The 16,677-nt window shown below is 35.6% G+C and overlaps 1 protein-coding gene across 1 annotated transcript in view; it reads right to left on the bottom strand.

Moving 5' to 3' along the window:
* Window positions 1-16,677, bottom strand: part of LOC150101006 (venom factor-like) — a 697,967-nt gene that overhangs the window by 280,463 nt on the left and 400,827 nt on the right. The window contains exon 27 of the mRNA XM_090401101.1: window positions 616-784. Coding sequence (XP_090257227.1) covers window positions 616-784 — 169 coding nt within the window. The remainder of the gene's footprint in view (window positions 1-615; window positions 785-16,677) is intronic.

The raw sequence follows: 16,677 nt of genomic DNA, 5'->3' as shown, positions 1-16,677 counted from the left end.
TCCATTCATCATTAAACCTTTTTCCTTTATCTGCAATTTTATGTTTTCTTCAACTCATTTTTGAAATTTTTTAACACATATATATCCTCTGAAAATAATCGTTGATATTATTGAATAATATTAAAAGACGGACTAGCGAACCTGACTGCAAAAGTGCACCAAAGTCTCGTTTCGTCGGATGAAATCACCTTTGTTATCCCTGTTTGTGATGACTCACAGGGTTGATTCGTGGCAAGTTGCATGGCGATATTACGAAGTATAGGTATAAAATTATTTTTAATTTATTATTCATATTATAAAATGCATTATTTTAAAAAATTCCACATACGGGCCACATGACATGTAAGTATTGTCAACCTTTTATGGGCCACCAAAAATGTAAATTTGGGCTGCATGCAGTCCACAGGCTGCCAACCCCTGTGCTATAGGTTTACATCAATTGTGGGTAGGAAATCACATAAAAAATAAATAAATAATTGTTGGTAAACTAATTAAAAGCTGTATTCGATATGCTATTATATTTCCAACTCTGTCATTTAATAAGACTAAAATTTTCCTATGCTGCATTAAAAGCAGCATAGGAAGACAGCTAAAAAGTAAAATTTATTTGCATACCTTCATCATATACAGAAAGAGAACGAAGTTTGTCATTTGCAGGAATTTTAAGTTCACTATCTGAAAGACTAAGAGCATAGGACACCAGGGCTAGATGATATGGATCATTTAATTCAGCTAGATGTTGCTCAAGGTAGGCCATTGCACGAGCTTTTAACAAAAACTGATTCTGTATGAAAGAAAATGTGAATTTTTATATAATACTACTATGTATATTAAAAATCAGTAAATAAAAGGTGTGCCATATGTCTCAAGACCATTTCTTATGTGAATTACTTTTGAACGATAATGAAAATATAAACTTCATAAAACAAAATTTACTTTCAACCTAACAGAATTTTACTGTTACAATATTTATGGTAATAATGATATCTTTTAAATTCCCTTAAAATCTTCACACAAAAATCTGCTGGTTAATAGTTTCATCTCTTCTCTGATATTATTTGTAAGATCATCTACTTATTAACATAAGCTCCTTATCATCCACAAAATGGTAAGTGTGTATCATTCAGAGAGCCAAAAGAATGTTAGGGGAGGGGGGGAGATCTGAACTGTGGATTGGATGGGAAAGATGAGTCCAGATAAGTGTTGCAATTGCATCCCTTGTGTGCAAACCAAGAATGAAGCCAGTTATTGTCATGAAGAAGAATCATTCATGTTTCTGGTTGGCCAAATGCTATTTCTGTGCTGATGTCAACGATATTACCTCCATACATAATTTTCAGATGGGTGCGAATGTGACATGTATCTGTAACTGCTGCACCCATGTGATTGATCACAATATTGCTCACTCTGGTGGAACTACAGACTACTACTATTCACTCAGTAACCTGCAATTGTCAGTGAGAGTGACTGCATTGCCATTATCTTTTCAAAGAAGAGTGGTTTGATAGTCCCTTTTCATTCTTTTTCATTTATCTGGATGTAGCCTGTATCACATCCAGTTAAATGAACAAAATATATCATTCATAAATTATTTCAGGATTTTCTGATGAACAAAACATTTAAGTGGAATCAGCTTCGTTATTCATGATCAACTGTTCAGTAAAATTTCTGTCTCGGTTTATGAGTTCAAGTAAAGAACAGATGGCTTCTAATCAATCTGGCTCATCTGTTGCATTTTGTCTTCATTCCATGCACTAGCATGTGAACAATTCCAAATTTTCATTGATAATTTGCTGTTTTGTTGATCTAGCTATACCCAGCTAAGTTATTATTATACCCTCCATGGAGTTGGCAGACTCATCATGAGATGTTCATTCAAGTGAGAAGATATTTATCATACTGAATGTTAAAATCATTAACAACATTAACACTCACTGCATTACCAGATGATTAGATCTGGTAATGTGTTCCATTCACTGACAATTCTCCATGTAAAAAATCTATTCCTTAATATTACAAGAATGTTGACAAGAAGTAATATTACTTCTTGTCAACATTTCTGGGTGTTCTGTACCACTGGAGTGTACATGTCCCATATTCTTGGGTGTATGCTTCAAATGCCTCAAAATCTGCCTTCCAGTTAATTTTCAATTACCAATAATAAATTTAGTTTAATCCTTTATCCAAGTGTGTGCAAACAAAGTTTGCGCCTGAAAGTATCTTCAGGACTGGGGTAAAGTGGTACAACACTGGGCGACTCCTTGCAAAGGTGGAGCAAGCTACCAACACTCCTATATCAGTATCTCCCATAACGCAAACTTTGTTTGCACACACTTGGATAAAGGATTAAACTAAATTTATTATAGTCTGACCAAGTGAAAAATAAACTTTCAACTTCAATTACTAATGTTTCCTTCATTTGGAAATCAGAATACTAATCTTAAAACAGTTACTTCAGGTGGATTTAAATGGAAATGATTATGAAACTATGGCTGTTTGGCCAGTTCGCTTTAGAATTGGCTAAACATCTATGATAAATTATAAAGGTTATTCATAAAAGAAAAATAAAATAGATAAAATAGGAGGAAATAAAAATATTTTAAGCATTTAAAAGTTATCATAGAAATGGTTTGGAGAACATACAGATCACTCTGCTCAAATTATAAAAAATTATTAAATTATATTAAAATTCATTATTTCATTTTGAATTATCTGTTTCAAAAATGCTAGTAATCTATTAAACATATTATTAATATCATCAGACTTTTATTTAAAAAAAAAAACTCTTTAAAGGAGTTCAACCACAATTTCACAAGAGAACACATTTGACTACCTTTATCACAAGTTCTTTACATGACTTTGGATGGTCTCTTGTTCATCACTCCCATCCCTCTTCTTTCACTTTAAGAAAACCCTCCCATGCCCTTTCCCTTTCTACTTATGTGTGGTGTGAGTGATGGACATGCTTTTCACATTGTTTATTGAAAACTTATGGAATCAACACTCAATCAATTTAATAGCATACAGCAGTAAAGCATTTCCACATGCCAGCCACCAGATAGCACATGAGACCAAACCTGTTGGTGACTTTAAGAGGCTTCCCAATCAGTTGCCAAATAACCCTGCTACTATTTATTCTACCAAGTTGTACCTTGAGGGGACAGCCATACTTGGATTGGGCACTGTGTGCATGTCAAGCCCAGGGTCCCAAATATACATCTTAAATACAATAGCCACAAAAACAAAATTTACTTGTATCAGTCTACTTTACATAAATATTGTTATGGGTGATCTTTTAAAAAACTAAATGCTACAATGACAAAACAAAGTGATACATTATATAATTCTTACTATACATTACACATAATCATACAGAAATATTTTTTCCTTTCAATGTGGGTTTGAAATGCATGCCACTAACACTTACTGTTCATTTATGTAAAGGCTTCATATGTTCTCCAGCATGTCTTTTCTTGAATCAGGCCCTACAGAGAAGAGGCATTCATATGTAACATCAATAAATCATTCAGGGTAGAGAGATTCATTGATATTCATTTAATTAAAACCTCATTCATATGATGATGTACTTGCTGCTATAATGGCTACAATTTCAAGAAATTCTGAGAGAAATGGGAACCTGTTCTTATTATTCACTGTTTTTTCAAAAAGATCTTGTAGGTTTAAATGCTTCCCCACAACTATGAACTCTCTACCACTTGTTCAACAAATTTACTGAAATTGTGTCTTCGTTCTCATCAAAGATTTGTTAAAATATTTATCCAAAATCTTAATTTCTTCTTTCCGAAAATCTAGATTTTCAGGCCAGGTAACTTTGAGACAGCCTTAGCAATTTCTTATTCATTTTCACTAAATCTTATTTTATAGTACATTATGCCTTCATCTATTAGATTTTTTCATTCAACATTGGAACAACTGTCTACATGCATTATCTGAATACCACTGTATATCATCATTTTCTTTAACAAGTCTTTATGTTGCAGTATCATCCCCCTTTTCTATTGCCTATTTCCTCCAAATACACTGTGACTGCAGAGCAGTTGTTAACAAGTGAAGTCACTACTACACTCTATTAGACACACACACCTTACTTGAACTTCAGGACATGGAAATAGTAGCAGCCATGTCTGTGACACGGCTGCTACTTTTACCAATTCTTTCAGTCTTTTTTGGTGAAATCTGATCAAAGGTATATAATTTTCTACTACTTTTTAATTTCAGTAACAAAGAGAACATCTTTAATAGAATTTAAAAAAGCTAGATTCAAATTATGTGCAATACAATGTGTTGATATATGATCTAATACAGCTCTCTTTAATTTTGCCACTACCCCATTGTTTTATTTTCAGCATATTATCAGCTGTCTACATGTTCCAATGCCTACTAACTAGTCACAAGTTCTTCATAAGCAAAGTTTAGGTGTAAAGCATATTCACTATTAGGCTAATTATATGCAGGACACTATTGAATTCACATCAAATAGATCATCAATAGCCTAGTCATGAAGACACTTCATGTGCAGATGTTGTTTTCTGGCCCTGAAAAGGAGTGTACTGAGCATTACAAAATACTGAGGGAGGAATAAGTTGTTCATTTCACTCTTTAATGTATCCAAGTACCCTGCAGAGGAATTATGACAATGAACACCTCTTTTAGTTGATGATTTTAATTTATTGTTATATCTTTTAGCTTGATAAGATATAATATATTATCAAGCTATGTCTATAATTATTAATTGACTTAAACACCGAGAAAAAATACAAGAGATTTAATAAAGTTTCACTACTAGTTTCATCGAAAATGCAGACTTCATCAGGTGAATACAGTACCATGGAGAAAACAACATCATAAAAATATATTGTACTTTAGACAAAAACAGAGTTTAGAACAAGTAGTTGTGTTTGAAATTGAGTCCAAGCATTAGTCTGGCATGAAGCACTGTGTGTGTAATGATATCATGAATGCGCCAAAACTGGATTACAGTGCTATATGAATCTGGCGGGCTGTAACCGAGTTTGCTGTTTAAATGGGTAGGGTCAAGAGCTATTTCTTTGGATTCCAAGATATGTCTTTCTAATTCATCGGAGCATTTATGGATGTTTGAAATTGAGTTCCAGTCTATTTGATGTTGTTGTTGTCCTTAAACATTCGTATTGGCCGAGAATAAAACATGGTAGGATAGGGCACTAGCATGGACTCTGTTAAAAGAAATGTCACGTTGGTGTTCTTCTAGGCGGAGAGAGAGATGGACTATTTTGTCTGGCCATAATATGGTTTGCCACAACTGCAAATGATTTTGTATACTCCTGGGACCTGAAAGAGAACTTAGATATGGTAAGGAGTTGTAGGCTGTTGGGTTTGAGTTATCTTCATTACTATGTTGATTACAACATACATTAAGACGATTATAGATATTTTGAGGAGAGTAACCGTTATTTAAGAAAGTCCTTTTGAGGTAATTAAGTTCTCGTTGGAGTTCATCTTCTTCTGACAACAAGGATCTCGCCTGATGAGTTAGTGTGGAAATAATTCCTAATTTCTGAGGGGGGGGGGATAGTGGTGAGACGAAGCATCTAGGTATCTATCGATGTGTGTGTATGTGTTGGCTTTCTAAAGATAGATATCTTGAGACCATCTGTTGTTCTAGTAAGTTTTATATCTAGAAAAGATAAAACACCATTAACTTCTGATTCGGATGTGAAATTTATATTTTGATGAAAATTGTTTAAATGATTCAGAAAGGTTTGTAAGTTTTCTGGGCCGTGCTCCCAAATCAGGAAAATGTCATCCATGTAACATTGCGGCAAACCATATTATTGCCAGAAAGAAAAGTCCATCTCTCTCTCTCTCTCCACCTAGAACACCAACATGACATTTCTTATAACAGAGTCCATGCTAGTGCCCTATCCAGCCATGTTTTATTCTTGTCCAATACCAATGTTGAAGGACGACAACATCAAATAGACTGGAACTCAACTTCAAACATCCATAAATGCTCTGATGAATTAGAAAGACGTATCTTGGAATCCAAAGAAATAGCTCTCGACTCTACATATCTAAATAGCAATCTCAGTTACAGCCTGCCCGATTCACATAGCACTGTAATCCTGTTTTGGCGTACTCATGATATCATTCACACGCACAGTGCTTCATGCCAGAACTAAAGCTCGGACTCAATTTCAAACACACTACTACTACTTGTTCTAAACTCTGTTTTTGTCTAAAGTACAATATATTTTTAAGATGTTGTTTTCTCCATGGTACTGTATTCGCCTGACAAAGTCGGCATTTCCAAAGAAACTAGTAATGAAACCTTATTAAATCTCTTGTATTTTTTCTTGGTGTTTAAGTCAGTTAATAATTATAAACATGTCATTTAACCGAGTCAATTACTCTGTGTGTGTGTGTGTGTGTGTGTGTGTGTGTGTGTGTGTGTGTGTGTGTGTGTGTGTGTGTGTGTGTGTAAGATATAACATTATATCTTTATCTTGCATATGAACAATTCTAAATTTGCATTGACAAATGGCTGTGTTGTTGATCTTGCTATACCCAGCTAAGTTATATTACTTCTTGTCAATATTTCTGGGTATTCTGCACCACTGGCCTGTGTGTGTGTCCCATATTCTTGGGACACACACACAGTATGCTTCATATGCTTCAAAATTTGTCTTTCAGTTCATTTTTAATTACTAATGCTTCCTTCATTTGGAAATCAGGATACTAATCTTAAATATAGATGTTTATCTATATCTTATAATGGACAAGTTGCTCCTCATTTGAAATCTCTGTAGAAGCAACCAAGATGCTATCTCCTGGTTGAAAATAAAATTTCCTTAATTCATTGGCAACTACCTCTAATCAAATAATTTGACAGTGAATGAGATTGTTTAAAATAAAAAACGTGTAAATTATGCAAAGAAAATAATATATTTGAAAGAATCTACAACCAGAGTGAAAATGCACTTGTCATTTGTTTTTGATGACTTGCCTGTGGCAAGTAGATTTCTGGAGCCCTGGTCATGTCCAGAAGTCCTTAACCCCCTACTGCATACCTCTAATCTATAAATATTGCCAACATTCTGCAAAATGCAAAAAAAAATAAAAAAATACCCAAATGAATCTAACAAAATTCCATATATAAAAAAGCACTTCCATCTAGACTTTACCATCTGAGGGCTAACAACCAACATCAACAATGTGTTCAACCATGTATATAGCGATGGTGGTGCACATGTAAAGACCCCCAAACCCAATCTGTTATTCATCATTGAACCTTAAATGGAATCAGTATGCCAAAGATTGTCAGACCTGAAATCTCCTTTATAAGATCTGTTTTAGGTCAAAGATTTTGCTTCATTTTGTTGCCTTCATTTCTGGTGTTTAGCACCTAATTCTGATGATTACACTAACTATCCATTTCTGAAAGTTGATCACATACCATCTAATCACCCAAAGAGTGGGATAACCTTTCTTGGAGATTTCAACATCCACAATTCTGACTTACTTCTCCTTCTCTAACTTAAATGACCAAGCTAGAAGAGAAGCTGAATTGTTTGCTGTCAGTAATGATCTAACACAAATTGTTAACCTACCAGAATTCCTTCTGCCAGCAATCTCAACCTCATATATCAATTGGATGAACTTCAGGATTTCTAGGCCTCTTTTCCCTGGTATGACTACTGTTTTCCAGCTTTCTCAGTCCAAGCATTTGCTCTGATTGAATAACTGAAATTATTCTTGCTGGAATTAGAACATTATTCCCCATTTACTCAAAAATTTCCAACCCTTATCCAAGCATTGGGTTTCCAACAAATATACCAGAACATTTGAAGATTAAAGTACAGAATATACTTAATGGTTCAAACTGAGAACTTAACCTCTCACTTAGTTTACACTACAAACCATAATAATTAAAACAAATCATCAGCAAATCTAAAGGAGACGTTATAAGGGCCAAATGTACTAAGTTCACCCCTTGCAGTTGAACTTTCTGGGCTTGACAGAAGTTTATTCAATATGGGATATTATTAAGTTTTTTAATTTAAAATTATATATACCATGGTGGGAGAAAGCAACTAGAAACCAGAATGTATTCATCCAATGATAGTTGGAAAAAAACTTGAGGTGGATTGAATGGTGTAGGCAGCATAATTGCATTATCTTTCATATTGCAGACATGTATATCATTTGAACTCATTTATGCTCTACCCCATTCATAATGCATTTTGGCAATATGTTCTACTCACTCACTACTTCTCAAACCCTTTTTCACCAGACCTTAACAAAACTTCCAGGGATGGTCGCTCATTCTTCTCCTCTCATCCTCCACTCTTTTAATCCCCTCACTAACTTTAGCACTGAAATCTGCATTCCCTCAACTTCTCTGCTTACCCAAAATTCCAGAGTCCTGATTATTCATCTCTGGACCATCTCCAGTGTTTCCACATCGAAGTGAAAACTAGGTAGCCAAATTTGAAAACAACAATGAGAAAATTTGAGACCAATGCATTACTTAGCATCACCACCATGACCTCCTTATCCCTACTTATCAATGTATTCGTCCTTATCATAAAAGCGATATTTGCAATGCACCTCCGAAAATTAGTCCACTCAATCATCATCCTCACATTCCATCTCTGAAGTATAGTTCCAAAAATACGGTACAGTACAGTACACTGCTGTATATCTCTGCAGTCCAAAGTTCTGCATTTGCATCAATATCTTGCATTTGTTAATATTAAAACAACAACCCAACTCAACGTGTCCAAGTGAAAAGTCTATTTGAATCTTCTTTAAGGGAATTAATATCCACAATACTTCTTATAACTCTCTCCACTTTGAAACATCAGTAAACAACTGAATATCCTCAAGTTAATCTACATGAAATATCATAAAAAAAATGTAAACAGCAGTACCCAAGAATAACCCTGAGGCATGCCAATGGTTACCTTTCTTTATTTTGAGACACTGCTCCATCACACACAACTTGCTGGTATCACTCAGACAGGCAATCTTCAATCCACCTACCCAATCTCTTATATCCAGTTGCCCATTTCCCAGCTTGTACACCTACTTGTCATGTGGTAATCTATCAAATGCCTTTGCAAAGTCCAAGAATATGATATATGAATATCCATTATCCAACACATTTGTTACCTTATCATAAAATGCATTAGACTGCTAAAACAAGAACTAGCCTTCATATATCCATACTAATCATCAGAGAAGAATTCTATGCCCATCAACCTTTTTTTTTATTCTATTCCTAACCAATTTCTCCAAGTACCCTGACAGTAAATGCAGTTATACAAACTAGTCTATAATTGGAAATTTGTGTCCTGATTACCAGATCATATTTTTTATCATTTCTGACATATTTTCAAAAGTTCCAAGGATATAGAGAATGTGTTTATTGGTAAATAAATGTCCACAGATTTTCTTTTTCTAAAGGGAATTCAATGCTAAAATGGTTGTTCAGATGTGTCAGAAAGGCATTCAATGTGTGTGTGTTATTTCGACATGCCATTCAGACATATCAAAAACACATCCATATTGTGGGCTGTTATAAAGAAGTTTCAGGTAGAATGAAAAAAGCCTTTGGCTTCTTGACTACACTGTCTACAGCAGGGATGCACAAAATTGTTAAGGCCGAGGGCCGCATAGTTCTACTGTTACTTATGGGAGGGCCGACAAAAAAAACCTTCAAAGTTATCTACCATATAGTGTTTATTTTATTTATACCTATCATAATTGTTACAATAAAGGTAATAAAAAGTAAGTGAATTTAATTTGATGCGTGACATTGCATTGATTTGACAATTGTTTTGATATTTGGTTCGAGTTTTGTAGTAGCCAACCGCAAAATTGATTCTAAATTTGCATCAGTCAAGCGGTTCCTATTTTTCGATTTGTTAATATTCATGACTGAAAAAGTTTGTTCACAAATATATGTTGAGCCAAAGAGGCTTGCACATTTTCTAGCAACCATTTATAATTGTTTTTATCGACACAACAATAGAAGTTTAATAAATTGCCTTCGTTAAATTTATTTCGCAGGCTCTCATCATTTTGAATGTCGATGAGTTCAAGCTGTGCTGATTCGGGTGCATTTTTGGGCAAAATGGCAAAAGGATTGCTAAATAAATCTAGCAACGGTTTCACTTTTTTAAAATCAGAAAACCGATCCTTGAAGGCTGATATCAAGTTATCAATCTTTTCAACATACACAGTTTTGAAGTTGACATTGAGCTTTTCAGAAACTTTCTTATAATTAGGAAAATGGATGTAATTCCCTGACTTCAGTTGGATTTGAAATAGATTTAACTTGCACTGAAAAGACAAAATGTGGCCATAAAGTTGAGTAACCAATTGATCTTTGCTCTGAAGTCACATATTTAACGCATTTAAATGATTAGCAATGTCAACCAGAAAGGCTAAGTCACATAACCAATCCAGATTTTTTATGTCAGGGACGTTTTTGTTTTTTTCAGTCATGAAGATTTCAATTTCATCAATTAAATTTAGGAACCGCTCCAATGTTTGTCCACGACTTAGCCACCACACTTCTATGTAAAAAATTAAGTCACCATATTCACTTTCAATGTCTTCAAGAAACTTTTTAAATTGTCAGTGATTAAGGTCACGAGATTTTATAAAAATGAAACCATAACTTTAATGACATGTTCAAATCCATGTTTCTTAGGGCACAAGCTCTCCTGGTGGATTATACAGTGGAATTGTATCAACTCATCATCGTGCCATCCCAAATGCTGTTTCAATAATGTTACCAATCCAGAATTAGCTCCTATCATGGAAGGAGCTCCGTCAGTCATGATACCTGATAATTTTGTCGGATCTAAATCAATTTTGGAACACTGTTCCAAAAGCCCAGTGAACATGTCATTATCTTTCGTTTGATCTGACAATGAACGCATTCCAATCAGCTCCTCGCTTACCTCAAACTCTTGCATTATTCCACGTGCAAATATTAACAACTGGGCTGTGAAAGTAATGTCAGTTCATTCATCAATAGCTAATGAAAAATAGGCAAATTTCTTTGAATAAGATGTTAATTGGTCCTTTACATTTTCTGACATTGCAGTAATTCTTCTTTGCACAGTCATCCTGTTTAACTGAATTTTCTCAACATTTTTGGCTGATTCAGGACAAATTTTTTTGGCAGCTATCTTAAGGCAATCTTTAACGAAATCTCCATATGTAAATGGTTGGCACCTTTTTGCTATAAGGCGAGATATTTCAAAACTTATTTCTGTTGCGATTTCCGAATCTTGAATAGGTTTTGTAAGCATCACTTGCTGACCTGTCAATTCTTGTTTCAAAAATGAAATCTTTTGTTTACATCAGGGGTCGCCAAACTTCTTTGACCGTCGACCCCTTCAAGAGTTTCTTACTTTTTATCGACCCCCTCTATTTTACTATTACTTAATTATAATAGGACAAGCAGAAAAGATGCTTATGTGAGTTTTTAGATTGTTTATTTTATAGTTACAGTGTTTCTTGTATGTGTAATATAGTATATATTATTATATTGGATTAACGTCAAACGGAGACGTTTTTGTTTTTGACGTCATTCTTAACATTACATATTTGATAGGAGAGATGACTAATATATATAAAATATAAAATTTAATTTAGATAACAAAATAACAATAATACAATCTTCCTATAGGATGTACAAAACTACCAGCCCTGCTCAACTCTTCAACATAGAAAAGTTTAGTTCGTGAATGAATAACAACTGAATTATAATATGTATGTTGATGAATTTCAGAACATTAACGCTCACTTGTATGTCGATGTGCAAAAATGAGAACTGGGATCGAATACGTGTAAGTATAAGTAAATAAGCAACCACACATGTGTTGCAATCCCTCTCCTGCCGTGGCGGTGCGCCGAAACCACCGACATCCTTTTATTGGTAAATATGTCATTTTGGCCTACATGATTGGCCTCCGTAACTATTTTCATGATCTTGCTCCATCTTACAGGTCCTATTCATGTCACTGTTCCCACGATTTACTCTTAATTGCGTTGTCATTCAGGATGGAGGTAATCCAAGTTTACCGAATTAAATATTACCCTTACAATGATGTCTTATATTTTTCTATCGACCCCTGAGCCTGAATTGACCCCTAACAATGTTATATCGCCCCCCCCCCCCCCCAGGGGTCGATATCGACCACTTTGGTGACCACTGGTTTACATAGTTCTTCGGGTAGATTTCAAAATGTACAATGCAGACTTTCATAGTGTCTCCTTATATTGTATTCTTTTGATATGGCTACAGCACTTTTGCAAATCAAGCACACAATATTATTAAACGACTGCACAAAACCATATTTTTCGGTCCAGCTATCCTGAATCTGCCGTTTTCCAACCTGTAGTTTGCGTTTCCTACTTGGCTCTGCTTTATCCATTGTAGAATTTATTTTTTACCGTTTCCTAGGGGTGATAATTAATTGTAGCAACAGCACCTATGAAAACAAAATACTCATATGACAAATAGACGAATTATAAAATTTGTTAACATTATTACTAACCAATTATCGTAAGTAGACAGGCAATCATGACGTCACAGCTACTTTGCTTTGCGCATGTACCATTTTTTAAAATTACGTATCATGTAATTTTTAAAAATGTAGATATTTTAAAAATTTTTTTAAAATTTTTAAAAATGTATTTAACTATAACTTGTTAAAGCTAAAATAATACACGGTGAGGCGGACCGCCAGCAAATCAATGGAGGGCCGCGGTCTGTGCATCCCTAGTCTACAGGAAACACAGGTAGATACATCCAACCAAGAGTGAAACACCAACCTTTCTGTAATGCATATATATATATCTTATGTACCTCTCAACCCACAAAATATAGTAAACCTACAGTAAATTAGTACTGTGGATGAGGCTAAGAAATTTTTAAAATATTTTATTAATTTTATTTTTTTTATTACTGCAGACACCATGCTCTAGAGTCAAAACATGAAACTTTTTCAAGCCACTGCAGGCCTCCAATAAATGGGAGAGGTAGTTGAAATCCTCCTTACTTATTATGGACAGACATTATTAGACCTCTGATACAATGATTACATCCATTACCATCTATTACCTCTTGCACAACATGCTTTGGACATTGATCCGATCACATAATTCATTTTGAAAAAAGGCACTTATTCCACAGAAATAAACATGTTTGAAAGATTCTTTCCTGAATATTATTATTATTATTATGAATCAAGCCTCCAAGGAGTTACAAGACTCACTGCCCATCGTAGAAAAGTCAATTATACCACTCCTTGAACTCATTGACAGTTCATGCTCTACCCACTCCAACAACGCAATGCATTCCACAGTTCAACCACCCTCCATGCAAAGAAACCACTCATCACAGCTTCCTTTCATAACTTCCAGGGATGGTCCCTAGTCCTCGCTCTTTCCCGTTCCTCCAAATAAAAGACCTTCCAGTATCAACTCTAACTATTTCTCAGCAGTTTAAAAGTCTCAATCATTTCACCTCTCCTTCTTCTATCTACCAAACTCTGCAGTTCATATTCCTTCAGCAGGTCTTCATAACTAACACTGTACAGTGCTGATACCATTTTTGTTATCTGTCTCTGCACCCTTTCCACAGTTAATTTATCTCCTTAAAATGCCGAGGACCAAATCTGAGAACAATAGTCTAAGTGTGGTCTGTTCAGGGCTTTATACAATGGAATTACAACTCTTATCTCTGCAGGTCAGCATCATTCTCAGTATTACAATCCTCTGGGTTAACTTCACCACCTTTGCAATGTGTTCCTTGAATGTCAAGTTTCTATCAATTATCACCCCCAGATCCTTTTCATCCCCTACTTCCTCCAGTACAGTTCCTCCAACAGAGTATGCAGCTTCCCATCGATCTATCCCAAACTTCAAGACTTTACATTTAGCTGCATTAAACTAACATCCCCATTCATTTTCCCATCTTCCCAGTTTATTCAAATTCAATGTCACTGATATAAAGGTTAAACAATACAGGTCCCAGTACTGAGCCCTGTGAGATCCCCACTTGTAACCGGCTGCTTCTTAATACTGCTCCCTTATATACAACTCTCTGATATCAGATAGTCAATCCTGAATCCAGTTCACCCTGGCATCTAAACCATGTGCTGCAAATTAAATATCAGATTATCATGTGGTACCCTGTCAAATGCCTTTGTAAACTCCAAAAAAAAAAAAAAATGGAAGAATATGCCTTTCATCAACCGCTGATCACTTTATTATAAACAGCAAACATATTATTAAAGCAAGAGTGCCCTTAACAAATCCATGTTGACTCTCACAGATAACATTACCCTCATCTGCTCAATGCTGTATATAATCTCTCACTAATTTCTCCAAGGTCTTAACAACTACTGATGAAACACAAACCATTCTAAAGCCTGACACTTCCAGTGTGCTACCATCCTTATGCAATGGCACTATCTTACCCTCCTTCCATTCCTTGGGTACCTTTCCCTTGGCCAGAATTTCAATGGAAAGCCATATTAAGAGAGCTGTCAGTTCTTTAGCACATTCTCTCAAAACCCGTGGCAAAATTCTATCCAGTCCCATTACTTTATTGACATTTAGAGTACTCAGTATTTGAAACACACTTTCTTCTGGCTCTTGTAAGCCTTGAAGTTGCCCTATCCCTCTAGTATTAAAACCTACTTCTCCACGATGAAATACCTCAATAAAGTGTTCATTGAACAACTCCACTATGTCCTTTGCATCAGTCACTCTATTCCAATTTTTATCCAACAATGTCATTCTTCCTACTGGCTACATAGCTAAAAAATTCCTTAGAATTTTCTTTGGATCTCAGGGAAAATCTCTGCTCATATTCCAGTTTTGCCTTCCTTACCATGCTAGTCACTCTCCTGGCCTGAGTCTTATATTCTTCATGCATCTGCTCTCCACCTCTCTCCTTATATCTCTTCCATAACTTTTTTTTCTTGATATTATTTATCATTCACTTTACACCAAAATGTGTTCTCTTCTTCACTCTCAGTATACAGCTTGCTATTGCTGCTAATAAATATTCTTTCACAAGATCCCAAGCACTGATGAGATCTTGCCCTTCCAATTCCTCCCTCCATGGAACTGCCCTAAGTTGATATCTTGGAAGATTCATCTTCCAAGTCAAAACCACATGGTCACTCTCTCCAACTGGGGTCAGAGATGCTATCTCAATTATAATCAGCTCTTCTGATGCTAAGACCAAACCTATAACTCTTGAACCTCGCATTCCTTCTACTATATGTTGCCTAAGACATTTGTCCTCAAGAATTCTAGAAATTCCATTCCCTTATTACTATAAGCAGTTTCCTCTTCCCAATTTATACTGCTGTAGTTGAAATCTACCATAACAATCATTCTTGCACACCTGCCAAGCTCAACTGCTAAATATCTCCTGCTTGCTCCTCACCCTCTATGCTTCTTGGCTTGTAATAACACTGCACTAAATATCCTGTCCTGCCCACCTCTACCTCACACCATATGATTTTAAAAGAATTAGTGCCACTTCCCTCCAAATCCTCCACTCTGAGAGGACATAAGTCATCACTTATCATAAGTGATAACTTATGACGACTTAGTGAAAGGAAAATATCACTGCATGTTCCCTTCTATCCTGTCAAAAAATGATATACCCTGCTACTTCTATTCCTGTTAGAATATCATCTTCCGTCAGTCACGTCTCAGAGATCCGAATAATCTTTGGACAGGCTGCTGCTATCAGTGCCACCAGTTCATCTCCTTTATTCCGGATGCACCTAGCATTAATATAAAGAATAAAAATGTAGCTGTTTCTGTTCCTATCAATATCCCCTCCAAACTCCACTGGATTTGGCATTATCTGATGTATTCCCCCTTCTCCCAAGCACCTATTCCCACAAGAGGCCACCCCTGTTATCATCCAACTGATAATTCCAGTTTCTCTGCATTGACACCTTGACTCATTCAGAGAACAGCATTCTCTCTAGATGCCTACATTCTTAATCATTCAAATGCAAGCTGTCTCTGCAGTTCCTTTCTGTCTCAAATGCCTTCCAAACATCTCTTTTGACACATTCTGGCTATTATACTATTCATTATTAATGCTCTTCTCTGCATTATCATACCTGGGCAACACACAGACACACACACTATCTTTCCTCTCTCAGTCTTCCTCAGTACAACCAAGCATGAATCTCAGATCTCATGGTACCAGATTCATACTGCCTCTCAAGTCATTCATGTAACCATCACAATCATCTCATCCACCCTTTCACCTTGCTTAATTGCCATAGCCACACATTCTATCATTCCTCAAGGCAAACACTCCTCAGGCAATTCTATCATGCACACCACAGATCATCAAGTCTTCATACACCACACCTCTTACCACTTTGTTCCTTCCTTGCTCACCTGCATCCTTCATTCTCTCTCCTCTAACACTTTCTTTCTTTTTTCCCCTACTTACCTATTGTCCTGGCTTCACTCCATCCCTAGTTCCTTAAATGTTTCTCATTCCCTCTCTCCTACTGGTTCTATTCTCTCCTCTTCTATCATTTCCATAACTCTCTCTCACTCCTACTCTGATTTGCTTTGCATTCGTTGTTTCCAATCACTTAATCTCTT

Source organism: Typopeltis vanoorti, chromosome 12 (assembly GCF_054136105.1).
Source record: "Typopeltis vanoorti isolate ZY-2024b chromosome 12, IOZ_Tvanoo_1.0, whole genome shotgun sequence".
Classification (NCBI taxonomy): domain Eukaryota; kingdom Metazoa; phylum Arthropoda; class Arachnida; order Uropygi; family Thelyphonidae; genus Typopeltis; species Typopeltis vanoorti.
The sequence above is the reverse complement of the archived record's forward strand: the minus strand, read 5'-3'. Positions and strand labels throughout refer to the sequence as shown.